The sequence below is a fragment of the Poecilia mexicana genome, unplaced genomic scaffold (assembly GCF_051168715.1).
Source record: "Poecilia mexicana isolate PSO_F unplaced genomic scaffold, ASM5116871v1 scaffold_9, whole genome shotgun sequence".
NCBI lineage: Eukaryota > Metazoa > Chordata > Actinopteri > Cyprinodontiformes > Poeciliidae > Poecilia > Poecilia mexicana.
This window is the reverse complement of record NW_028263378.1, coordinates 23,193,545-23,219,562: the sequence shown is the minus strand read 5'-3', so window position 1 is coordinate 23,219,562 and position 26,018 is coordinate 23,193,545. Positions and strand designations below refer to the sequence as shown.

Here is a 26,018-nt window from a genome sequence, read left to right as displayed (position 1 = left end):
AGTGTTATTACTGTTGTTGTTCCTGTTGTGGTGCATGTATAAAGTTAAGTCAGTAACACAAAAAGAATATATTTTGTTATGGTCTGGCTCTTAAACCATAACAAATAAAAGGGAAGCAACGCATGGGATAACTTCAAAGGGTATTTATTTAATAAAAATCATAACTAATTGGGGAAGAAAGGGAGAAAGGGGAGAGAGTGGCAGGGAGACAGAAAGAATGAGCTGCTTAGTCAGAGAAAGTGGTGCGTCTTAAGGTGGATCTGACGTCATTTGGAGACACTGGCCAGCTGCCTCCACTTCCAATCAGCACCAATTAAGGAGTCCAAAACATGGATGTTAGAGACCCAAAGGAAAAGGCCTTGGGCCGTAACAATAACACCAGATTTTGCAGAAGAACAACCAATACTTCTTTTGATCTGAATATTGTGATTTAGAAAGTCAAGTACGTCTCAAAAGTACACTTATAAAACTAATAATTATGAATCTTTATGTCGACCACATTTCTTTTGCAGTGAAAAATATTCCTTTAAAACTCAAAATTATAACACAACAATTTTTATTTTTCACGTTTTCAAAAGTATAAATGTCTTTTGAGTTGTACTTCGTTGTCTTAGTTATTTAAGGGGGAACAGACAGACCCTGACTGTAAATGATAAAATAAATAAAAATAAACAATGGTACTTTTGAATTGCTGAAGAAGGGATTCCCATTTCCCACGTCTCAAAACATAAAAAAAAAATGCCGCAGAAGTCGGAACAGGTTTGAAAACAGGTAGAAGATAGTGAATTAGTCTGTGAAATCATTTCCACATACTAATTCAGGTGTCCGAGTTCACACAAAAGCAGCAATCCTGAATATATCAGAGAAGGATCTGCCTGCTATAACAGAAAGGGATGGGACTTGTGATATCAACATTCTTGCACATTTACGAGGGCCTTTAAATGCAGCACTTGACGCAGTCCGATACCTCTGTCGCCATAGAAACAGTTTGCAAACAAACGAGCTGTTCTTTTCTATTAGAACTGCTTACATTTTTTACAGTAGATTTCACTTGACGTGTTGTGAATAAGGAAGAAATTATTTTAAACCTTAAAGAGGTACAAGAGCTCCCTGTGTAGTTCGGCGGAAAAGCAGCGAGCAGGTAAACTGAATATATAAAACTGAAGTTGTTTCCTTTGATCCCGAAATTGTTAATGTTCGGTCGAACGGTGAAATTTTTCAAAAATATTTTTCTTACAGGCAAATCTTCAAGATGGAGGGTAAAGAGGAAAGTAAATCAAAAGAGGAGCAGGAGAGAGAAAGTGAACAGGTCTACATTTTTAACCCATTAGTTTTCTGTATGATTTTTTTTTTTTTTTTTTACTTTATACTGCTTGGAGCTATGGTCACATAATGTTTTATTCTGCAGCAGTATCTCACTTGGCAACGGTATCTCACTACTTGGCAACAGAAGTTCACTATTTGGCAATAGTGTCTCACTATTTGGCAACAGGACCTCACTATTTGGCAACAGCATCACTCTATTTGACAGCAGGATGTCACTATTTGGCAACAGCATCACACTATTTGACAACAGGATCTCACTATTCGGCAACAACATTGCAACATTCAGCAAACAAAGGTCACTAGTGCTAAAAAAAAAGTGTTTTGAAAAAAGGCATAAAGTGCTGTTGCTCACTGATCAGTTTTCAGCCTCATTACCTTATAGAGATGAACATTCCAACACTATCTGTCTCCATCAAGTGACCACTGCAACAGGGCAAATGCAGTAATTTGCCCTGTCGCAGTGGTCACTCAGTGAGCTGCTTTGCAAATATCTATTTTAAGTCTTCTAAGAAGAAATTTTAAATATTTTACTTAGTATATCTGAAAATTATCTTACAGTGACATTATTGCTGCTTTCAGATATGTTGCATGTTTCTTTTTGGCAGTTCTTTCACTGTGTTGATTTCATACAAATAATCAGCAGTAGCTGTAAAGAAATACACTGTTACATGTTTATTGTCTAAACTTACTCTGCTTTATTGTCTTTCAGTTTGTTTTGGTTGAATTTTTGAGAGCCAATATCTCATGCCTTACTGTAAAACTAACATTGTTATTTTTAGAGGATAAAACTTCTGCAGAAAGATCTGAGTACGATAGTGACAAACACCCAAATTGCATGCGACGCCAAAATGGTGCTGCAGAGGACACTGCGGGGCAAAGCTCAAGCAAAGAGGTAGCTATTTTACATTTATTCAGCAGGTAGGTTAAAGTTAGTATCTCAAGGTTAAATCACCACACAAACCATTATTGTGGTTGTTTTTTTTTTTTGTCAATCAGAGCTGCGATGCTGGAAAATGATTTAATCTCAAGCCAGGAAAAATCTGATGAAATACTGAGAAGACAATTTGAGAACTTTATAAATCAGAAGGGGGTCTCTGAAGACCTGCAGAAAGCATTAAAGAAGCAGCAGGAGCTTTATTCCACTATTATAAATGATAAGAAAGCCATCATAAATGAGCTTCTGCAGGTAACTCCATTCAGTTCTTGTGTTTTATTTTGTTGAGTTTTTTTTCAAAATTCATGAGCTCGATTGTTTTGTGGTGAACAGGCGCTCAAGCTCCAAGATGATAACTATGCGAGCACCTTGAGGAAGAATGCAGAGGAGGTTAATGTGATGATTGCACGGATGGAGGAGCAAATTAAGCTTATGACCAAAGTCTACCGGGAGGAGCTTGCCCAGATTGAGGTGGGACCCAGTTCTGACAGAGGCCCAGCTCTGCTTCTAAGCAAAAGTTAACTGAAGACAGGACTTTGAGAAGGACATTCTTGAAGCTTAATGTTAACTGTCAAATTTGTGGAAGGGCCGTCGTAATCCCCTTATTAATGCCCGTTTAAAATGTTGTCACTTAGCTTTGAATCAGGATGTATGCCATGGAAGCAGTTTAAACTAATTTAGACATTTTTGCCAGTATGACTGGCCAAATACCACCAGAATTATTCCAAAACCTTGTTAGTGGCTGGAAAAGAGAACATCGTTGAGGTGCATTTTGTCTAAGGACAATAATAAAGAGAAGGAGTATATTTATGTGTCAAACCATCTATGTGTTTAAAATTACAATTAAAAATAAAGTCAAACTTGTGCACAGGGGTTTTGTTTTTTAAAATCATAGAAAAAAAAAATGTTGTCCGAGTCAAAAATTTATTCATTCCCATGACGAATGTCTAGATGTAAACTCCCCAGAATGTAAATTTCGCTAACTATCGCTGGGGTGATTGTTTGTGCAGAGTCGTCATCGGCAGGAAATAAGCATCCTGCTTACAAAAGACAAGGAAGAACTGGATCGAGAACTGAAGAAACTTTGGGACGAAGAGGTCAGGATGACTGCACTTCTGAGATGAAGCACACACGTACACGAAAGTCCAACATTTTCATTTCCCTTCATTAAATGAACCACTGAATGACTCCCATTGCAGCTCGAGAGGCTAGATGAGAGGAGAAAGAAATTGGAGGAATACAAGAGAGAGGTTCACGAGATCGGTCAAGAGAGCAATCACGTCTTCAACGCCTTGGATTATGAGAGATGCTTGAGAATTCTGGTATGTGTGAAGGTAGAAGAGTGCCAAAGGGTCTTGCTTGTTGCAGTTGTTATTATTCCAAAATCTATCAAAAATCAATCTGAAGGTATACATTTACTTCCATAACCACGGAGCCATCTTATTTCACCATTTGCAATATTTTCCACTCATTCCAGAACTTCCCTACTTGTGGTGGCAATATGTTGGAGTAGCTCTGTTATGTTAGTTCTGATTTGTTGCTTTTGTTGACTTTTGTTCATAATTTGTTTGGGTTGAGACGTTGGATGTTTGGCTGCTACAGGAGATCCTACCTGCTGACAGCCATCACTATATCTACAACAACTTTGAAGATTCTTGGATGATATGAGTTGCAACCTTTAATTTAACTTTGGGATTAAGTATTTTTGAATTTTAATCTAAAAAATTTTAACTGAAAAAGAGGAGCAACAATGAGATTTGTCAAACATTAATACATATGTGCTTAAAAAAATCACAATATTGACATTTCCCTTGAAACTGAATGCCTGTAGGAGCTGGTCGCCAGTAGCGTCAGGAAATAATTTAGTAGCAATCAACAGACTTAAGGTGAAAAACAGCATAAAAATTAAAACAGAGTGGACAACGATTAATTCTCTTTAAGATTTTTAAAATCTAGTTTTATTGAGGTTCTATGAAATTCAAATCAGAAGGTTTTACAGATCACGTGAATTGCTTTTACCTGACTTTACTCTGAAAGTAAAGTTTGAAGTAGGAAGAAGGAGGTGAAAGAACGCCTGTGAGGTCCAGCAAGTTCTGAACCTAGAAAAACAACCGCAGTTAAGCTAACAGGAAAAATTGCTTTCATTTTGTTGTTAAATCACCTCAGAATTACAATGATCTGGTGGCATGATCCTGGATTCTCACAGTACCAGAGAGTCACTTCATAGTGAGTCACGGAAGAGGACTTTCCAAAAAGCCTTTATGAGAGCCGTAAAAAGTCTGTGAAAAGGACCTCTGTGAAATCGTCATGGTTACCTTTCTTACCTGTCAGAGGCGAGAAGGTTTTTACGACTTGACTTGTGGCTTAAGCGGCCCTCTTCTTTGCTTTGCAGGCCCAAGAGAGAGAACAGAAAAAAGTCCAGAACAGCAACTTACCCCTGAAGATGAAAAGACACTTGTACATGGAAAAGGAAGAAATACTTCTTACCACATTCAGAAGTATCAAAGGCAGGATCACCAGGTAGCACGGCTCCTCTCACATGCCGAAACCTACGTTGTACCCGCTGCAAGAGAGCAGCGGGTGCAACGTTGACTGGTTTGTGTTTCCAGGGAGGCGAGAGAGATAGAAAAGCTGAAGAACATCTACATCGACCACCAGAAAAAATTTGCAAAGCAGAGCATTGCTTTGACAGATTACTCACACTACACCCAGAAGCACGAACGCATTAAGAACCAAGTCAAGTGAGTCAGATTTCCCGTTTCAAACGAGTGCCGCTCTGCCTCTAGAGACCTGTTTTGTTGTTGTTGTTGTTGTTGTTTTGACTGCGTTTGTTTCCACGTGTAGGCATTTTGCTATTACTGACGCAAAACGTTTTGAGGAGGTGTGGCTGATGATTGAAGAAGAAGTAAAGCACTTAGCACAGAGAGCTTTGGCCATAGACTCGGTGATCTCCCAGCAGCTCTACGGTTCACCCGAGCAGCAGCCGGATTTGAACCAACTGCTGCTCTCCAGTCCCTTCCGGCCCTGGAAGACGAGAACAGAGATAGTCCAGACACAGTTTCCACCGGTGGAGAGTCCGGCTGAATCTCACACCGAGATTCTGGATACGACAGAGAGCACGGAAGAGGAATTAGCGTTCATCGACAGCAGCCCCGAGAGCGAGAAGCTGGACGAGGAGACGCAGGAAGAACTGAGGGAGCTGCTGTGTAACGAAACGGTTGGTTACCAATTCAGTTTTTATGATGGCAAAAAAAAAAAAAAAAAAAGGCAAAACACAGACACGTTGAGCCGTAAGTTTTCCCAACCAGGACTTCTTGATTGAAGCCAAGATCCTGAAGCTGCTGGCTCCTCTGGTGACCCAGGAACAGACCGGAGTAAAGCTGGGATCCATCCTTTACGTAAGCGCACATTCGGCTGCTTCAAATCACTTTCAGCACAAATATTCCAGCCTGGCACAAAACGTGAACAAGAAGACATGCCGTCTTCTATTCTAGACTCTGGGTATTGACGAAAGGGATTTGCCTAAGTTGATGGATTTCCTGGTGAGTTACACGGATCAGCAGAATGAGCAGACCGGGGTGAGTGGCAGACGAAGAGCTCTGTGTGGGTTTTCTGCAGCATTGGCCTTGCTGAAAACTATCTGTTGATTCTCCCAGGATTCACATAGTGCCAGCGTGACAAGCACTTCGTTGGATCTCATCCACCCCAACCATGTCCTTTGTGCTCTGAAAAGCTTTCTTGAGCAACAAAGTTTCAGGTAAGAACGCTGTAGCAATGTGGAGCTGTGCTAAACTGTTTTAACATATTAGAAATCGATCAGTCCATGTCTGTCGAAGTTCCAACTGAAGGAGTAACTCTTTCAATATTAGGGAGCTGTTTGTAAGAAAACGATCTGGATCGTTAGCTGCAGCAAAAATGACTGACATTTTTAAAACGTTGAGTCACATTTAAAAAAAACAAAAAGTTATTCCAATCAGACTTTTTCTAAGCAGTTCATCTCTTTACAATTCTGCACTATTACTTAAATACTTTCATATTTCAGGTTAGATCTTGGAGAATCTAAGACAAATTGTTTGGTTGAAGAGAGTCCTCTGACTGGAGTGTGAAGGAGCACATGGAAAACTTTAAAGGCAAATAAAAAAAGCTTTAATTTTGTTTTACTAAAGAACACTGAAAGCCAGTACGGAGAGAAGCCAGGACTAATATGTGTTCTTGCGTTTTAGTAGCGGGGTTGCTGCACTCTGGGAGTCGAGACGTTACCAGCACTCAGCAGTCAGTCAGAGATGGATTGTCGCATTGCACAGCCAGTTAGGAAAAGAATGGAATCTGTTATTGTTATGTTGCACTGTTTAATCTCAACGAGAAAAAAAGAAAAGAGAAGAAAACTATTTTTGCAGCTAAAGCAGTATTTTCAGATTCGAACATGTAATCAACCTACTGAACAAAGAGACAAGCTTACATAAATCACTATTTCTAGTTTGGACTTTATTACAAATGACTATTTTGGAAACATCCTGAATTTCCAAACATTGCAAATGAGATAATATTTAAAGGACGTCTGCTGTGTATTGACAGGAATCAAAACGAGCAACTTTTGAACATAGAACGGTCATAAAAGCATCCACATCTTAAAGACTCAGGAATGCAATCTGTGTAGTGTAAGATACCACTTTGACCAGATTGTGTCCAGCTGGACCATTTTTAAAAAAAAAGATTTGATGAACGTAGTTAAACGTGTATAAAAGTTCACGCCTGATGAGCTTGTATGCTCTGCAGCCATAAACTGCTTTGGAAACCCTCATCTTTTTATGACTGTTAGATGAAATCTCTGTTTTGCCTCATCAACAACATCCAGTGCCGTCATCTTCATGGTTTCTTTTAGGACGAGCTCAGCCCAGGAACTTTCCAGACTGTGGCTCGCACACGCGCGGGATTCTTCCGGGGATGAAGCGTATTGGAATAGCCTAGGCAACATCATCCCAGAGGACAGAGTTAAACTGTGGGATTCCACGTTGAGAATGCTAAAGCAGTACCAGTAAGTGGCTCGTGCAGGTAGAAAACATGTCTCCATAACGAAGAATTTTGCGGGGATGTGTTTTTGTGTTTTCTAGCGGTGTGTTGACAGACGTCTCTCAGCTAACCCAGGAGCAGGAGCGTCTGAAGGACGAGAACACAGAGCTGCGCTTGGAAATCGACAGTATGTCTGCTGCTGTTTATTATACTTCACCTCCAGGAGGACGTGCTTGTTTAGTCTGTTTTTAGCACCGCCTTAAAGGTTGAAACATTGCCCCCACCCAGCTATACTGACATGTGGATGTGAATTCACATTTAAATCAAACTGTAAGGAGTTTAATATTCAGCTTTGGCGGTGATGGGAGAATAAGAGTTTACTTGATTTCTTTGTAACACAAGTGAGGAATAATGTTTCTGACCATAAACAAAGAAGTTATTGCATTCTACAAACGATCAGAGACACAATTAGAATGAAACATTTGGTTCGCCTACAAAATTTCAATATTTTCGATTCAAGGATGATTAATTTCAGGACAATGGGGTTATATTAAATTTAAAATGACAGCTCTGCATCTTCTTTTGTTAATCGTGTGACTGTTTCTTGGTGTTTATGAGTAGTTTTATTTAAAAAAAAAAGTTTATCAATCTTTCACTCTGAATTAAAAACAATCCATGTGACTTTATGTTCTTCATTTGATTTATAATGTACAAAAAAAACCCTAAGATTGAACAATATGTCATCACCGCAGTTTCAGTGTGACCAATGCTGATTCGGTAAAAAACCATTTGGTATACAATAATTGTTGGCTAATTTGTTTCAATAAGCTCTTTGTTTTAGTAGAAACCCAAACAGATTACATTAAAAAAAAAAAGCTCAAAAAGCAGAAGTAACAATCCTAACATCACTGTCGTTCCTGGCAGTCTGCTAACCTCCCATAACGACCCTTTTAAAAAGGGTGTAACTAAGGCCCTATTGCAGTATTTGAGATTGGATTGAGACATCCCTTGTCGAAAGTGCTTTAAGATATTTAAAGCATGCCGTTTTAATGCTCTCCACTGACCCTGTACATGTTCTCTCACAGATTACCTGAGGAAATGACATAATCGACATGAGTGGTGCATTGCCGTGAAGCTTATATTAAAATAAAGGACTTATTAACTGATGCTTTGTGTCGTTTTTCTGACATCTCAACTACATGAAGAAGGTAAAAAAGGTCTCGTCTTCAGCCTTCCACACAATATACTGTATTTAAAGAATAACAAGGGAGATGCAAGTGGTGGTTCGACCTTGCTGTGTTAAATCGCTTGTGGCTGAGCTCTGAGATGTCAAGACACTAATAGAAATCAATTCTGTTTTCTTATTTCAAGATGCAGAAACAAAAAACAAAAAAAAATCAAACCCCAAAAGTGTGAATGCGTTCAAGCGGACAATCCATTCATAATGCATTGTGTTAATGCTACTAAACGGGGACAGTCACGGATGGCAAGTATCGGCTTTCAGGTCATGTGATCGGTTTCTCAAACAAACCTGCATGTGTGTGAAAGAACGGCCTGCAGCGCGGATGAATCACGTGGTTCTGAATACATAGCAGCTCACTCAACCTTGAGTGTCACACAAAGACGTAAGACGCAGGTGTCTGTGTCACTGTGTGTGCTGTCAGTAAAGAGTAGCAAGTGCTAGTTTCCATGGTAATGTGTTTCCATGATGCCTCAGTGCTTGTGTCCTGCATTCTGGTCTCCTTTCATATTAACCTCTGATTACGTTCTTACTGGGAAAATATCAACTTCACACATAGCAGATGGTGTTGCAAAAAAGATACTGCCTTTACATTTTCTTTGGATAAACTGAGGATTTTTAAACTTTGAATTTTCACGCTATACCTTGAGGTCAAATATGTTCTATGACTTTAGCATGTGGTAGCATGGAGGAGCTGCAGAGATTCCTAGCTCAGGTTGGAGGATCTGCTTATGGAAAAATACAATCATTGCACTCCACAAATCTCTTGGAAGAGTGGTAAGAAAAAAGTTACAAAGATTATAAATAACTCTTCAAGGTTCCTTACTTGCTCCTCGTTATTATCCAAATAAATATGTTCACTGAAGTCTTGATCTTATGTCCTGTGAATGACTTGAAACAAACCGGGAACACATAGCAACTCTTATGTAAATTATGCGATCAATCGATGTGATGTAAATTTTTATTCTCATCTATTAATAATGCACCAGTGGTTTTTTAATGCTGCTTCAAAACATTTATTTATTTTTTGTCCTTTTTGCATTTTACACAAACAAACATGACAGGAATCTGTGATTTTCATGTGCTTATGCAGAGTACAATGACATTTAGGCGTAAGAAAAGTCTAGTCGCTGATATTTGTGCATCGGGGCACAAAAAGAGAGAAAGAGTCGTGATAATGTTCAGCTTAAAAAAAGCACCACAGTATAAATATATTGTCACTAACGCTGACACCAAAAGCATTAGCTACGAAACAAAACTACCGGACAAATCTGTGCAAAGTTGTATAAAATTCTTACACCAAAATGCTTTCGACAATCTATATTTGGATTCTTTAGTTGAATGAACGAATGACGATGATTAGATATGGTTCTTTATCCATCAGGCAAATAAATAAACAAGCAAATCAGCTTTGGAGATAAGATGTGTAACATGTTTAAGGCCATTGGTTTCTATTGTAACATGCAAAAGCAAAGAGAAATCAATAACAATAGAGCTGACATCTTTTTTTGGTGCTTCTACATATGTGATGTGACGTCAAATCGATGTCCACAAGTGCAAAAGTAAAGGGAATGTTGTCTCCGTGTCACGGGATTGTTCTCACATCTACGGCTTTTACTTATCTGGGTCAGGATGCAGACCGGCGACAGGGACTACTGCAAATCTGACGGATTACGGAGACAGAACGGGGGCATAATGCCCGCCTACCAATATTTATGCGTAAGGGATCCCTGTGAATAACTTTGTGCTTGTCCGTGCACTCATAGAACATGGAGACATGATCTCAGTTTTATGGGCTTTGACAAACAATGCTGTGCCAATTAGATAAGAACAAGAAGAAAAGGCTGCAATGTGGAGAGGGATGGCCGGGAGAAAGGCTGATCACATGCTGGGGATCAGGGACACAAGAGAGGGTCATGGGATGAGATTTAGAAAATTAAGGAAGAAATGGAAGAGTCCAGGCAATTTAAAAGTAAATATCTTATAGAGACTAATGAAGCCACAAGTGTAAGTAAAGCATATGATGCAGGAGTAGTGATGAATGAAGATACAAACAGGTAATATTGAAACAGTTAAAAATCGGAATGGTGTTTATAGAAAAATAAGTATACATTAGATTTTATAGACTAGGAGATAAATAATGAGAAACTCCTTTATGCCTACAGGAGTCTTAAGAGGGCATACACTATTTAAATGAGAAATATTTAAACATATTTATGCAGCATGTATGGAAATTGGGAGGGGGAAAAAAAAGTCAAATTCTGCAGTTCTTTGCCAAAATAACAAAAGAAAAAAACATTTTAAAAAATGGTAAATTATGAATTATTCCTTTCATCTACGGTATGCAGTAGAAAGAACATATCAAGTAAAAGAGCTAACATTTAGATTTCATACGCGTTGCTCGTAGTTATACACAAACTGGTTTGTAAGTTAGGCTGGAAAGCAAGAAAATCAGATGTGAAACTGTACTCTTCCAAGAGAGGGCTACAGCTTATAAGCACAACTCATACATTTCTTCTGAATGTTTTTATTCCTTTGAAATATGCCTAAATTCCCAGCTCCACTCTTAAAAGCTGAAACGTGAAAATTAAAACTCCTTAGTAACAACGCAAACACAGGATGAACACGGATCTCGACAAAGCTGGCAAGACTGCAAGAGAAAAAAAAAAAGCATGTTATGTTTCCAGGGCAGTGATAAATATCTATAGTGCACATTTGATTCTTATAACATATATAAATGTGCTCAACAAAAAGACAGTGCCTCCCATCCTATCTTGTAGATACGTTAGCAGAGTAATGAGGACAGACTGTTGAGCGATACAGGGAGAGAGACACAGAAAGTACACTAATAATACAGTATGTGTGGGAGACAACAGACAAAAACCAGGCAGTAGTGATGATGACTCAGAATGGTCACACATTATCTCTTCCCAGCAGCCTCGGCGGCTGTCGGGGCAGCAGAAGAGCTGATTTGGTGCGCTGAGGTGACCACTTGGCCGTCGGGCTGAACGGACTGCACTGTTTCCACCAGGCTGCCGCTGGGTAGCACCACATAGCGGGCGGCCATGTCTTTGGGCTGCAGCTCCCTCAGTCCCTCTTTGCTGTGCCAGATCCCGTAGCCAAAATACACAAGGAGACCTGGGAACAGGGCAGTGGGAGACACGTCACTGGAAGTCATGAGAACACTGAGCACAGGTTTGAAGACAGACAACTTTGGACGTGATTGTTGTGTTGCCATCTGGAATTTCTTAGGCGTTAAATGAATAAGTAAATATGCTGCTACTGATGCCATCGCAATGTTGATAAGAACCTAATCTTCTTAAAATGTCAAATAAAAAGCAAAAAACACAAGCTAACTTGCTCAACAATAACAATTTAAGAAATGTCTAACATGCTAACATTTGCAAATTCTCCATTAACTTTTCTTAATAGTTTTATCTGTACATTAGGAATAAACAGGACTATCTGCAACTTGTGTAAGTTCTGGTTTATGGTACTTGGACAGGCTTTAGTGGTACACAGAAAGGCACCACATTTTGGTTCTAATTACTTGCAAATGTAAGCTAAATGTAAATTATTTCACAGTAATGTGAAATAGTCAAAAAGAAGAGGTTTTCAACCATATGAGTTGACCATGTTGACAAAGCTTTAAGCAAATGTAGTTAATCATCTTTCCGCAGTGACTCTCGACCCACTATTGGGCCATTAACTCCGTCTGATCATCGTCTATGTTCACACAAGACTGCCCTCAAAAGGAAAATATTCTCTGTTTCCTTTAAGTACAAAAAAATCTTTGTGCAATCTGTTCGTGTAACCATTAAGCGCATCAAGTTCACTGATCACAGACGGTGGAGGTTTTATGACACTGCTTTCTGGAGATAAGAGCCACATCACAATATGCTAACAAGTGAGTGAGGTTCAGTATTTGTGAAGGGAGACAGTTGAGAGCACATCACAGACAGTAAATTGATTTAGTAACCAATGATTGCACGTCATTGTTTTTGTTCTTTCAGTTTCAGATTTTACGTTCTAATGTTCCTGTAGTTTACAAGTATTGCAATATGATGCCAGATAATGACCAGAGTTTCCTGTATGGAGCAGAGTAACATAATGTTGCTTCTCACCCAACTATTGTTGCACACTCCTGGTCCCTGACAGGGATGCTATACTTTTCTCCCGCTAAAAATAAATACAAATATGCCTGCTGCTTGGAAATATATAAATTTCTGAAAAACATTGTGTGAAAAGTAATGGAGTGATAACCGTCATTCCTAGTGAGGTAACAATCCTGCTGCAGGCTAGCACATAGTCTCCTACGCAGCTGAAACACCAGTCTCGGGTAGAGATTATTAGCCAATATCAGCTTGCTTATAATTATGTCTGTTTATAAAAACAAGAATGAAAAAAGGTTGAAAATTCTGTATAAATCAGCATATAAAGCAAAAAGACAAATTTAGCAGGTAAGTCTTGTTTTGATTGATTTAGTTTTATATTTAAATCAATAGTGAACACATTTTATAGATAATTAAAAAAATAGCAATCAATGTTACATTTTTTATTCTGCATTAGTAATAGTTATTTGAAACAGCAACAGTAAGCTTATTTATCACACATTTTTATATAATTATCTAAAAACAACGTTATCATGATACCAAACGTTCTCAAACATTTAAAGAGTACATTTTAAATATGCCGTTTGAACATTCTTTGCAGCATTTGACGCTGATGTTATTTTACCTATAGCAATCCACACTGTAAATCGAATCCAGGTCAGGAGGCTTAGCTTCATCATCAGGAATACGTTGAAGAGAATACTGGCACCAGGAGTCAGTGGAACCAAAGGTACCTATGCAACAAGAAAACTGATCTCATTCTCTGGTCATAGGGAATACAGTTTCACTATATGTTGCCTTATAGTAATAGGCAACATATACTATATGTTCAGCATGTCTTGCATGCTGAATTTAATATACAGCATGTATGAAAGCTCACCTGGAATGTTTGGTTGTTTCTTTGCGGCTCATGAATCCATATAAGTGCCAGGCTAAGAACATAAGCTAAGGTAAAAATTACCAGAAGCATTGTGAAACACCAGACTGGGAACTGTAGCTGTTCATTTCCAAACTCTAGCACAGCACAGAGGGAAACTGAGCTCACAATCAGGGTCATCACACAGAAAGCCACCACTTCGCCTGGTTCACAGTCTCCCAGCAGCCTGTCCAAGTAGGGTTCCCAGTAGGCCTTCAGGTGCCCCACCCCACGCCGCTCTCTCGTCTTCTGCCTCTCCACCAGCTGAAGTTTGTCGGAGAAGGACTCGTACTGCTTGGGCTCCTCGCTGTCTTCGGTTATGGTCTGTGACTCTGAGGGGGCAGGGGACACCTCTGCGTTGACGTTGGGAGATGTGGTGGTGGTGTCTTTGGAGTTGTTCTTCTCTGGTTGGAAGCGGAGCACGATAACACTCGCTGCCACGAAGGTGTACGCAAGGAGAGTCCCAATAGACAAGAACTGAACCAACGCCTCCAGGTCAAAGATCAAAGCCATGCAAGCCATAAGGATTCCAAACACCAGAATGGCATTGACGGGAACTTTGGTGACGGGATTGACCCTGGCGAAAATGGAGAAGAACAATCCGTCCTCTGCCATGGCGTACACAATCCGAGGAAGGGAGAAGAGATTGCAGAGAAGCACAGTGTTCATGGCTAATAAAAAAGAAAAAAAAATAGTATTTGTCAAAATACAGCACTGAAAAGTATATTGCATATTCATATTGTACTTTCTTTGCAAATGCTGATACTCACCACAGATGGATCCCACAGCCACAACAATTCCTGCCCAACTGTAGCCACGGCGAAAGAACGCGTCTGCCAGGGCTGAGTTAGGGTCCAGGGTACGCCAGGGTACAATCAATGTGAGCACGCAGGAGACCAGGATGTAGGCTGTCGCCGCAAGTCCAAGAGAGATAGCAGTGGCAATGGGAACAGCCTTCTGAGGATTCTTTGCCTCTTCGCTGGAGGAAGCAATCACATCAAAGCCCACGAAAGCATAGAAGCATGTGGCAGAACCTGCCAGGATCCCTGACATCCCGTAAGGCGCAAAGCCACCTTGCTCCTGGCTCCAGTTGGCAGGGTCGGCAAGCACAAAGCCGAAGACCAAGATGAAAACAATGACACCCATGCTGATGGTGGAGAAGATGTGGTTCAGATAAGACGACACTTGAACTCCGAAGGAAATGAAGACAGAGGCAAATACAAGGATTCCTGCAGCCAGGAGGTCAGGGTAGTGGGCAAGGAAGGGCACATTCCACTGCATGATGTGCGTTTCAGTGAAGTTCTGGATAGCGTGGTTAAAAATTGAGTCTAGATAGCCACTCCAGGCCCGCGCTACTGCAGCACCGCCAATCATGTTTTCCAGAATGACATTCCAGCCAATGAGAAAGGCCCACACTTCTCCCACTGACACATACGTAAACATATATGCAGATCCTGTTTTAGGGATGCGCGCTCCAAACTCTGCATAACAGAAGGCAGCCAGAAGAGAAGCGATACCTGCAAAAACAAAGGATATGATGACAGCTGGTCCTGCCGTGTCTTTAGCCACCGTTCCCGTCAGGACATAAAGGCCAGAGCCAACCATGCCACCGACACCCATCAGAGTCAGGTCCAGCGTGGAGAGGCAGCGCTTCAGGGAAGTCGCCATCATGTCACCGTCGAGGGTCTTGAGCCGGTTCAGCCTTTGACAAAGGCGCACAGCTGGCGCACAGCCCGTCGAACAAGTTGCCATGGCTACAGTGTTAGACAGGTCAGTGGAGTGGGGTGGGTGTTGTAGCTTTCAGACTGGATCCATTAACTACTTATGAAGATGACCTGCAAGACAAAAGAAATTCACACATTAGAACCAAAAAGAGTGGACGGTCTATGTTGTCAGGGCAAAACTGTATGCTCCACTTTAGGATCAAGATCAAGAAAATATAAAGAAAGCTTTTGAAATGTAAACTGTGCCGATTTTTTGTTTTTAGTCAAAATATCGTCTTCGCATCGCTAAATACGGTCCCCGTTTTCACAACTTTGGAAAGTATCATTGTTCCCAAGCAATAAATTTACCTAGATTGTTTTTAGAGAGACAACAAATGACAACAGTTTAAAATGACCATTTATTCCATATGGATGATCCTCGAATTCACCATGAAAACGCTAATATGCAGCTTTCATTCTGATATTAGCTTTTAATTTGAATGCCATGCAAAAGCAACAAATTTTGTCCTTGCAGGATCGCAGGTGGGCTGGTGGCCGTCCCCAGCACCCATTGAGCAAAAGGCGAGGTATACCACAGGCTGCACAGGGTGACATACACAAAGGACAAACAACCATGCACACAGACACACACCAGGACAATTTAGAGACACCATTTAACAGTCATATTAACAGTCATGACAGCTGCAACCTCAGGCACCTGTCCTGGACAGGTTGTAATGAAATGAAATTCCGCTGTGCTTCTGTATAATAACAATAAAGTCTGATTCTGGTGTTTTTGGATTGAGGGAGGAAGCTGGAGTGCCTGGAGAGAACCCACACATGCACAAGGAATGTAAACTCCAAGTTACATGATGTAACATTTGGAGACAAATCTGGGATTTAAGAGGCATTTTCTTATTGGGTGAATTTACTAGTGCAGTAATGGTGTTTGCAGTCAGTGCATGTGATCTTAAAAAACATGAATTCCTGTTGGGGGTGTAGCTGTTGTTTGAAAACATTAGCTCATCTTAAAAGGTCTTTAAAGACAAAGCATTGTTAAGCAAGTTTTTCACCCAGGGACTGTCAGCTGCTCATAGGGGCATGATCAGCCTCAAAGGTCAGATCCAAAAAAAAAAAAGGTAAAAAGTAAAGGTAATTTTATTTATATAGCACATTTTCAGCAACAAGGCAATATAAAGTGCTTTACAGGAATTAAAAGAAAATACAAACAAAAATAACAGACCAAAGGAAAGAGCAAAAGAAGAAAAATAATCTAACGTTGATCTAAAGGTGCTCCTGTTCAGGGTTGCTAAATATCCTCTGGTCTAATTCCATTTCTGGGTTGGGAGAACAGGAGTCTAAAAAGTAGTCTAACAATGTTGATCCAAAAGTGTCCTCTGGGCTTCTGGTCTCTGCGTCTAAATAGTGAGTACTCCACAGTTTCTAAATACTAGATACTCCTCTTCAGGGTTGCTAGATAAGTATAAGTAAGCATCCTCTGGTCTAATTTCTTTTCTGGGTTGGAAGAATAGGAGTCTAAAGTAGTTGCTAAGGTAGTTTTTCTGGATTCTTAAATATGTTCTAATCTCTGTTCTGGATCAAAGCCCCTATAGACAAAGATAACATACATTGTGAGGAGTAAATTTTCTGTTCACTTAGTGAATAAATATCAGCAGCAAAATGCTAAAAAAAATATGTCTGTGTAAATTAAATGTAAAGTCAACAACACTGGGTAGCCAGGTGCATTATGAACTTGATAACAGCTATACGCCTTCAATACATGATATTTTTATTCTGTCGAAACAATGGCCCCAAGTGTACTTGTTTATATCAGAAGCGCCGCTGTTATTATCATGGATTTTATACGTGTATTGTTTTATTTCCGCCTTTCCTGTATGTGTTGAAAACAGAGGGACACACAGCGGATACAGACTCTTGCACTTCTCTCGCCGGTCCACGTCACCTAAAAGGCATCGGTCAGGTGTGAAACGATGACGATATAAATTAGATTTTCCCTCTTTGCTTAGTATGTTTATTCCTTGCATTAGTACCAATAAGGATTATTCGTCCGCTTGCGTCAAACCTCCAGCATCAACACCGGAACATCATCGGATTTCTGGCCTCGATAAACATATGGCGACAGCAGGATGCCTCCCTGATAATTACGTAACGCTTTATTCCCGACGAGAAACAGGAGCGCTGTCATAAAGTGGCAGTGCGTCGTGAAATTACGTCTATCAACGTCCTTCCTTGGCTAAAAGATGCGCCACACTACAGCGAATGAAACAAGCTTTGTTTTAAATGCCACATTAAAAATTTATAACAAAATGGAAAAGAGCGCAAAGTGAACCTCACTAGCTCTTTTCTGTTCCGCGCTGCTTTCCATACATGAGTCAGGTGTGACTGTTTGTTTGATTCCCACCCGCTCCCCCTATTTTCATAAGAAGACAAACAAGGAGAAGCATCAGCAGAAACACAGACATGCATACCCTTGTTGCTTTGAGCCTGCCATCGTTGCTGCGACTCCTGAACGCAGCGCTGTCTCTCCGAAGTTACCCGGGAGCATCGTCTGGTGATGGAGCAGAAGGTGCACCGCTGTGGAATAAAACCAACGAGCGCTGCCTGCGCTGCTTCTTAAAGGGACAGGCACCTTATTATTATTTTTTTTTTTAACAGATCGACGGGAGGGCTTCCCAACTGTGCCCCACCCATATTAAAGAGAACCAACATCCAGGGCATTCGGGCCCTTACTGATACATATTTAAACCTTACAAATAGATGTAACAATGGCTTATATTAGTAGAAGTGGTTCAATTTATAAAAAGTAACTGAAATAGAAAATATAATGCATTGAATCTATAGACGGTGCATCAGTGTTGTGTTCAAGACCACCTAACCCGAGACCAAGACAAGACCAAGACCAGAGTGTATCGAGACCGAGACAAGACCAAGACTTTTGGGGTCCGAGACCAAGTCAAGACCAAGACCAAAGGGAGTCGAGACCGAGTCAAGACCAAGACCAGCGGCCCGCGCTACATGACACAATAAAATGTAAAATATGATCGAAATTGCTTCTCAAAATAATCTGAAAGATCCATATTACCATAAAACACCTAGATATTAAATACTTAATACATTTTACTAATATTAAATATTCCATTTATGTGCTAAAAAGTGTGATGGTCTCGTGCCATCCCTAAAAACATAACACCCTGGGCATTTGCCCATATTGCTCATATAAGAAGCCACCACTGTCTGCACCATTAAACATAGCAATTGAGGCAATGCCCTGACGGTAAATAACGCTCAACCATGAACACTGACCAAGGAGCAACAAGCAAGAAGTAACCAAACAGAAGGCGCTCATCATGACTGTTTTCACTCTCTATCCCAGTACATGAAACCAGATAGTCTGACACCATGGCAGACATTACAGCTGCCACTTTGAACAAAAACAATCAAAGAGCAATGTGCATGCTCTGCGTGCTCTTTCGTTCTTGTGTTTTAGTTATTTGTTAATTTAAATATTAACGTACATAATAAAATAAAATAATGATGCAGTGTACACAGAGCATTACAAGAACAAAGAACGGGTGTTCTGTCAGGTCAGCATACATTGTCAGATAGTCTTACGCTTAGCTCAGATATGCATATGCTGTCATTACCATATGATTTTATTTAATCAGCAACATAGAATCATGACGTAGATCATTATTAACAGTTAACAGTTGTATAGCATCCAGCTGCAGCCAGACCTGCTTTAAACACACTTTGAAACCATGACAATGCATGTATATCCATCTAGTTATCACATTATGTCATATTATAAACAATTTAATTACTTATTTTCGTCATAACTTGTTGCGTATACTGACAACTACACTGACGGTCGGACTTAATGCGCATGCGCTGGCATGGTACTAACTGCATGTATGCTATTCTGACAGCGTATGGCTATGTGATAGAACACCGGCTATATCTGTCAGACACGTCATTACCATAAGATTTCATTTAATCAACAACATAGAATCATGACGTAGATCGTCATACACTTTGTTATTTACTGTGTACGGCATCCTGACTTAGCGGTTAAGTGAGTTTTACACGGGCCTGTGTTGTAGTTGACTCCAGCTGCAGCCAGACCTGCTTTAAATACACTTTGAAACCATGACAACACATGTATATCTATATAGTTATCATTGAAAACAATTTAATGACTTAAGTTCATCATAACTTGCTGCGTATGGTGAACTGACAACTCCTCTGACGGTCGGATTTCTTAATGCTTAATGCATGTATGCTATCCTGACAGCGTATGGCTATCTGATAGAACAACGGCTCTCAGTGACACTCCAGTCCTATCTAATAAGTAAAGAGCCGTGGAGAAGAATCGACTGTTTCTGAATGTCACCTCACTATATTGCAGACTTTTGGACATAGCATTGTCCCATATATGTGACAAGTCAGTCAACACCTCTGCACAATAATTCAGCACAGTGAGTGATAACATTTTTCATCACAATGCTTATGTGTCTCTGTACAGCTAGCTTTGATAACATCACGTTAACGGAGCTTACCTTCTTTGAGCTACTTTTCTAAGTGACGAAAAAAGTTAGACGTTGTCCCCACCGTCTGTGAAAGCGAAGCGCTGCTGAGTTAGCTGTGGCCATCAGATGTCTTACTATTTATGCAGCGCTATTATATTACTGACGATTAGACAAACATTTTCTGCCGCTGAGAGGAAACCACTGCGCATGTCCTGGAGCGCCGCGCGCGAGTGAAAGGTGGGGAGGGGGGGGAGTAACAGAAACACGTAGTTGCTTGGATTTTAATCGGTGCGTTTTGCATCCACTGAAAACAAAGATGTTAACAAATAAAGTGGACAGAATGCTGTACGTTTAGTGATATTTTCACAGTTGCGGTCTTGACTGGTCTTGAAATAAAATGCCGAGTCCTCAGCGCCCGAGACCGAGACAAGACCGAGACCAAATGCGGTCGAGTCCGAGACGAGACCGAGACCATCAAAAAATGGTCTTAAGACCGGTCTTAAGACCAAGACCAACTTCGAGTACCACAACACTGCGGTGCATTATTTGACCAATGTAAATTAGGACTACATTGAGGGGAAATGTGCCACAACTTAATGATTAATAGAAATTAAATTAAATTAAATTAAATTAAATTAAATTAAATTAAATTAAATTAATATACTGACACTCTAAAGTGTAGAATCCTGCCAAAATATTTATATAAATAATGTCTAGTATCTTGAGTAAATCAAGTGTAAAAAAAACTATTAGAGGAAGCAGTTTATGTCAAGCTTTTCTGAGACACCTTAGGATTCACTTTCAAAATATTCTTGGAGATTTAGACCAAGGTTTCATATATTGGTAAAAAAAAAAAAATTTTTAAACTCGTCATCAGAAGAACACCATACCTGCGAAACATATTCCCAACTTTATTTTTCCTTGAAACACTTTAATTAAATGCACAAAAAAGCCTGTCTCCTCCATCACAACTGTGCACACTTACATCCTCACATCCCATCCCACCCCCTTCTTTATGGTCAATAGGGTAATTAATTATTAATAGAGTCCAGAATGAAGTCAGAATCAAAAGTTGTTTCCTTTTGAACACTAGCCTTACTCAATGTAAAAAGAAAATAATCACAAGAGGAAAACCAGGCTGACACAGAGCCAAAAACTAGCCTGATGTGGCTTGTTAAATAGACGCAGATCTACAGCAAATGCTATACACTAAGTCAAGCAGCAAGAGTAAAGAATAATGCCAGCATAATAAATAATTAAATACCTTTAATAGGACTGTCTTTGTAGAAACTACCTAAACTAAGTTTTAAACTTGCCTTCTACCACTTTTCCCAAATGTGCCAATAAACAGCAATTAGTCAAATGTTTTACTCAGAATGGAAATGGGCGCATGTTTTACCCTAGGCTCTAATATGACTAAATGCGCCTCTGTTAAGAACAGATGAAGAAACAGAAGAGACAATGAAAAGAGGGAAAGCGCTGACGGTACATCGCTGTGATGTCGTACCGTCTTTTGTACAGTAGGTGGCACTCTGTTGCTGTAATCCTACAGTAAACCACTGAGGAGGATGCTTCCGGTCACGTGACTCCCTCGCTTACAGCGCGCCAATAGTCAAACGGCTCCCCCTGAGGACGTTGTCAGTTTGTTTTAGGAAAGCACCACCTCACAATGGGAACCGCAGAGGGCGTCAGCTCGATGGTGATGTATGACGACGAGTCCGTGGAAGTTCATTACAGACACGGAGCTCATTTACAGCTGTCACCGTGTGGCAGTGAATTTGTATTAGTTAAAGCCACGGACCCGCACGGACATCCTCTGCAGCCCACGGAGCGAGTCCGACAGAGAACCAGGTTCACTATTAGCGCTTATAAGGTAGAAGAAACACTCAAGTGTTATTTTCTGTTTGTATCTCAGGGGTTACAACGATGTTCACTTTATTTTTGAAGGCGCTAATGGCAACCGCACTGGCGTTCAGGAATAAGTATGCCAGTCGACCATACCTTCCAGGAGAGTTCATCTCTGCTGACAACAGGAAGGTATGGTTAGTCCACTTCAATCTCAAATATAAACGGATGCATTTCAATAGATTAGAATATTTTTTAAGTTATTTATTTCATATTTTTCTAATAAATTATTGCGATTCACGTAGTGTTATATTTTAAACATTTACTTCTGTTAATTTTCAATTACTGGGTAGATAACCTCAAAACTCAAGTACGGCTAACGTTCCTTTTAATAAATCAGTCAAGCAGAAGTAAAAAAAAGTTATGTTTAAAAAGAAACAATTACTCAAGTACAGTAGTATATATATATATATATATATATACATGTATGTATATGTATATTCTGATGTGCATAACGAGCAAAACAAAAAATGAGTCCAAATAATGTTTTACAACATTATGAACCAAGACATCAAAAATGCATGTATGCAAATGATACTTTTCTGAACATAAACATAAAACATATATTTCTATTAAGAGCCCTTTTATTGGTAAGATTCTAATATTCATAGTAGCTGAATTTAAGTTTTTTCTTTAGTTAAGCAATAATTGTCAAAATGAACAGAAATAGATGCTCAAAATATATCACTCTGTATGTAATGCATCCAAATAACATTTGAGTTTCATTTTTTTGAAATTGAATTGATAAAATACTTAAACTTGTGTACCTTGAGAACTGAGATGCACCTCTAAGTTGAGCAAAATTATCTAAACATCATGGGGTTCCCTTGACAGCCTTTCCACAGTATTGACTCCAGTGTTAAATGGCCTGAGTGGTCATCTTACAAGCCTGAGTTTGGACCTGGAGGCGACATCGTGGTCCGGTCAGAGGAGGGGAGAGCCATGTTGACGTTGTCGCCGTCTGGTGAGGAATTCGGTGTCGAGTTCACGTGTAACCTGAGTCAGCCTCAGCACCAAACTGTGTGCAGTTTAAACAAAACTGATGGCAATCTGAAGAGTCGGCAGCAAGCAAACAGTCAGAATGATCAGAGACATCTGGGGAAGGAGTCAGCTAACACAAACTCTTTTTCCTCACATCTTCCCAGCACTACTCAACAACAGGTATTACCTTTTGAATATTATTGTGCTTTAAACTCATGTTTGATACGATTATCATTGTTCAACTTCTCTTCTGCTTTTAGCCTGAACAGATGTACCAGGCCACCACAGTTGCACAGCATCACTCTTGCTTTGCCGTTGATCCCACATGGGCCTATCCTCTCTCCTTGGCTCGGCATCACTGGACGTCCCGTCTCTCTAACAGTGAAGATACTAAATTTGAAGAACCAAGTAAATCCAGACAAGCTGATGACGAGATGAACATATCTGACAAAAATGATACAGACAGAGACTCCCAGCTTCCCCAGGCTCTTCCTCTTACATGTCCATCGCCTCACTGGCACAGGTTTGTGGATTAAGTATGTTGTGCACCAATTGATTCTGTTAAATTCCAAATTTAGTGCAATATTTATGCTTTTTAGGTGGAAGATTAAAGACTCTCTGGTTGAAGAAGAAATGTCAGATCTTCCAACGGAGCTTGTAAAAATATTATGGTGTCAAGGAGTCACATACAGGTAATTGTGCTCAGTTTACCTGAAGGCATTGACTTTCATCTGATGTTTCATCTCAACATCAGATGAAAGAGATTGGAAATTTGCCTGACGTCTTTGATCAGAGTGCCTCAGATTAATCATGATTAACTGATTATTGAAATAATCGTCAACTAATTTAGCAATCGCTTAATTGTCAACTGGAGTATGCAGACTCTAAAAAAGGCAATTTGGTGAAACTATTGACATGTTTAGGGCAGTAATTGAGCCAAACCTGTACAGAAAATCTGTAAATTTTGTATTCAAAATAAAAACACCTTTGTCTGTAAATATGTTTTAGACAAAACTTCTCAAGTGATAAGTTTATTACTGAAATAATTGTTAGTTGCAGCGCTATTGTGTTAAAACTTTCTAATTTAAGTGGGATTTATTTGCTCCATAATAACTCTGTCCTCATGTTCGCTCTGTAGGATACTGAGTGGAGAAATCCCAGTGGTAGAGGTTTCCCCAGGAGACGGCTCAGTGATCCGCTCCAACGGTGTCCTAAACTCTTATTTTACTCATCACAAGCCCAGGCTTCACTCTGAGGAGGTCAGAGTTCATGACATGCAAACATGTGATGAAATCAAAGTGTTGCAGGTCCCTAATTGTTGCCGTCTTTTGCTCAGGGAAGAGAAACAATGTACCATTTAAGCAGCCTTCCCCCTGGTACACCTGGACAGTTGTATCCTGTGGGCTCCATCGTGAGCCGTGCCAGCAGGTAAGATACCACTTCGCTCCACTTTTTGGTGTATAAAACTTCCATTTTTGTTTTTCCAGGATTTTAACCATCGCCTATGATTCTCACAGGATTCTCGTTTGTTATAACCGGGCCAAGCATTTACTAAAGTTTCCTGTCATACCCACCTGCCTGCAACAGGTTGTTCTACATCTGTTCACACGTACAGTTCTAGCACTTGTTAAAACTTCTAATTTGTTTATTGTAATAAAACTGTGTTTGCAGGACAAATATATTTCTAAAACGATACAACCTAAGCAAAATCCTCCCAGCGCAGTGAAGATGCCACAGACAGCTGGAAGTCTGTAAGTTGTGTCTTTCAGATAATTTAATCTTAAGGATGAGGGGCGGCTCCCTTTTCTTTTAACAGCTGTTTTCACACTCTGTTCGACTTTAGTTCGGATGCTGTTGCTGCAGAACTGGAGAAGATAAAGCGTTTCAACTGTATCCTTTTATCAAAGAGCATAATATGCAATGCTTGAGAAAATATACGATGCAGTGAGGTTTAGTCTTTAGCATTCTGTGCTCAGTTCTGCTGGAGAACAACCACCTGCTGAGAAGTGAAAGTGAGCAACGAAACTCAGAAGGAACAAATTCAAAGATCGCACAGGAGGATGAAGTGGTAAACGAGGACTACATTGCTGAAGCGCTTCGGAGAACCTCTGAAGCCATTAAGGAAATTGATGCTCTCATCTCAGCCGACACGCTGACCTGAGAAGTTTTTATTATTTTCACCTTTTCTGTGACGTGTATATACTGGAATAGAGTCTGAAATAAAGTGATTTTTCTTTTTAAATTTGTTATGTTGTGTTTAATTGTCAAAATAAACATATGGTGGAGCAATATAACAATCTAATCATCTTAATAAGCCCCTAAAACTGGAGTCTAACAACTTCTGTTCCAGGATTCTTGATTTTTTGTGTTTGTGTGACGCTTAGTGGGCAATATAAGTAGTGCAGTCGGTTTTAATGTTTTGATATTCGCTTGAAATTTTTTCTTCAAATATAACTCAAATAAAAATGATTTTGGATTCCTACAATAATGATGAGAACTGTGACTGTTCTCATCATTATTGTGGACCATAAGCTTATCAAAGTTTGAGTCTTGAAAAAGTTTTTATACCCTGTACATTTTTTCCACATTAAAACTACAAACAGGAGGTTATGATGTGGAATAGACCAACACAGGATACAATGCATCACTATGAAGTGGAGGAATTTTTCATAATTTTTTTAATTTTAAAAATTAAAATGGAAAAAAGCATAGGGCAATTGTAGTCAAAAGCTTGTATGTCTGGCGGTAGATCCAGCTGTACATTTTTACAGACTGATTTATTTCCTCCATTCTTTGTAAAATAACCTGAATACAATCGAACTGAATGTTGAGCGACTATTAATATCAGTTCATAAATTTAGCCAAAAATTCTTTATTGAATTATGATCTAGACTTTTACTGGAGCACTCTACACAGTTAGGCTTTGATCTAAGTTATTGTAAACATTGAGCCATCTGTATAGAGAGGTATGGTCCACAAAATAAAACTTGGTGGAAACCTACCAAACCAAAAAACTAAAAAGAAGGGGAAAAAAGAACATATGGTACATCTTTAAAATAATTGCTTATTACTAACAAGTTACCAACTTGTTAGTTGGTAACAAGTAATTGAATTACATTTATCTAAGTTCATTTATGATGTCTAAATTGTCAGGTTAAACAAACTTAATAAATCAGCTTGGATTAACTTAATTCAGTTAGTAATTTATTTAAATTGTGTCTATTCAACTATTGTCTTTCTCTCAGTACACATTGCATTCCAAATAGCAGTGTGGAGTCTTGCTTGTATATAGTTTAGTCAGTTGTAACTAGTCCATATATATCTGAAAAATATGTTGGTATTTG

General features: G+C 39.6%; 3 protein-coding genes across 4 annotated transcripts; 2 read left to right on the top strand and 1 right to left on the bottom strand.

Annotated features, from left to right (window-relative positions):
• Positions 1–662: 662 nt before the first annotated feature.
• Positions 663–8,436, top strand: drc1 (dynein regulatory complex subunit 1 homolog (Chlamydomonas)). The gene is made up of 15 exons (XM_088009006.1): positions 663–1,309; positions 2,106–2,218; positions 2,323–2,512; positions 2,594–2,731; positions 3,271–3,357; positions 3,460–3,582; positions 4,653–4,780; positions 4,870–5,001; positions 5,105–5,477; positions 5,569–5,658; positions 5,755–5,838; positions 5,917–6,017; positions 7,143–7,295; positions 7,372–7,457; positions 8,356–8,436. Exons 1-15 carry the CDS (start codon positions 1,253–1,255, stop codon positions 8,370–8,372), a joined length of 1,872 nt encoding a protein of 623 aa, XP_087865132.1. The 5' UTR covers positions 663–1,252; the 3' UTR covers positions 8,373–8,436.
• A 1,066-nt stretch (positions 8,437–9,502) lies between these two features.
• On the bottom strand, positions 9,503–18,018 carry slc7a4 (solute carrier family 7 member 4). Its single transcript, XM_015012281.2, has 5 exons — positions 17,731–18,018; positions 14,309–15,373; positions 13,503–14,209; positions 13,248–13,356; positions 9,503–11,648 (listed from the first exon to the last, which is right to left on the bottom strand). Exons 2-5 carry the CDS (start codon positions 15,288–15,290, stop codon positions 11,431–11,433), a joined length of 2,016 nt encoding a protein of 671 aa, XP_014867767.2. The 5' UTR covers positions 15,291–15,373; positions 17,731–18,018; the 3' UTR covers positions 9,503–11,430.
• A 3,355-nt stretch (positions 18,019–21,373) lies between these two features.
• cunh5orf34 (chromosome unknown C5orf34 homolog) lies at positions 21,374–24,916 on the top strand. Of its 2 annotated transcripts, XM_015012272.2 has the most exons (11): positions 21,377–21,661; positions 21,736–21,825; positions 22,528–22,854; positions 22,935–23,197; positions 23,274–23,366; positions 23,813–23,933; positions 24,011–24,102; positions 24,192–24,261; positions 24,346–24,425; positions 24,518–24,564; positions 24,651–24,916. In XM_015012272.2, exons 1-11 carry the CDS (start codon positions 21,458–21,460, stop codon positions 24,833–24,835), a joined length of 1,572 nt encoding a protein of 523 aa, XP_014867758.1. In that variant the 5' UTR covers positions 21,377–21,457; the 3' UTR covers positions 24,836–24,916. The 2 variants fall into 2 exon arrangements, with proteins under 2 accessions (XP_087865131.1, XP_014867758.1); XM_088009005.1 differs by having other exon boundaries at positions 21,374–21,661; positions 24,192–24,425.
• Positions 24,917–26,018: the final 1,102 nt, after the last annotated feature.

Coding starts and splice junctions, on each gene's coding strand:
- cunh5orf34 (XM_088009005.1), top strand. CDS start 21,458: ATGGGAACCGCAGAGGGCGTCAGCTCGATGGTGATGTATGACGACGAG. Junction 23,934..24,010: donor CCAGGCTTCACTCTGAGGAG/GTCAGAGTTCAT, acceptor TCTTTTGCTCAG/GGAAGAGAAACAATGTACCA. Junction 24,565..24,650: donor GAAGATAAAGCGTTTCAACT/GTATCCTTTTAT, acceptor TTCTGTGCTCAG/TTCTGCTGGAGAACAACCAC.
- drc1 (XM_088009006.1), top strand. CDS start 1,253: ATGGAGGGTAAAGAGGAAAGTAAATCAAAAGAGGAGCAGGAGAGAGAA. Junction 1,310..2,105: donor AGGAGAGAGAAAGTGAACAG/GTCTACATTTTT, acceptor TGTTATTTTTAG/AGGATAAAACTTCTGCAGAA. Junction 2,219..2,322: donor GGCAAAGCTCAAGCAAAGAG/GTAGCTATTTTA, acceptor TTTGTCAATCAG/AGCTGCGATGCTGGAAAATG.
- slc7a4 (XM_015012281.2), bottom strand. CDS start 15,290: ATGGCAACTTGTTCGACGGGCTGTGCGCCAGCTGTGCGCCTTTGTCAA. Junction 13,357..13,502: donor GAAACAACCAAACATTCCAG/GTGAGCTTTCAT, acceptor CTTGTTGCATAG/GTACCTTTGGTTCCACTGAC. Junction 11,649..13,247: donor TACAGTGTGGATTGCTATAG/GTAAAATAACAT, acceptor CCCTGTTCCCAG/GTCTCCTTGTGTATTTTGGC.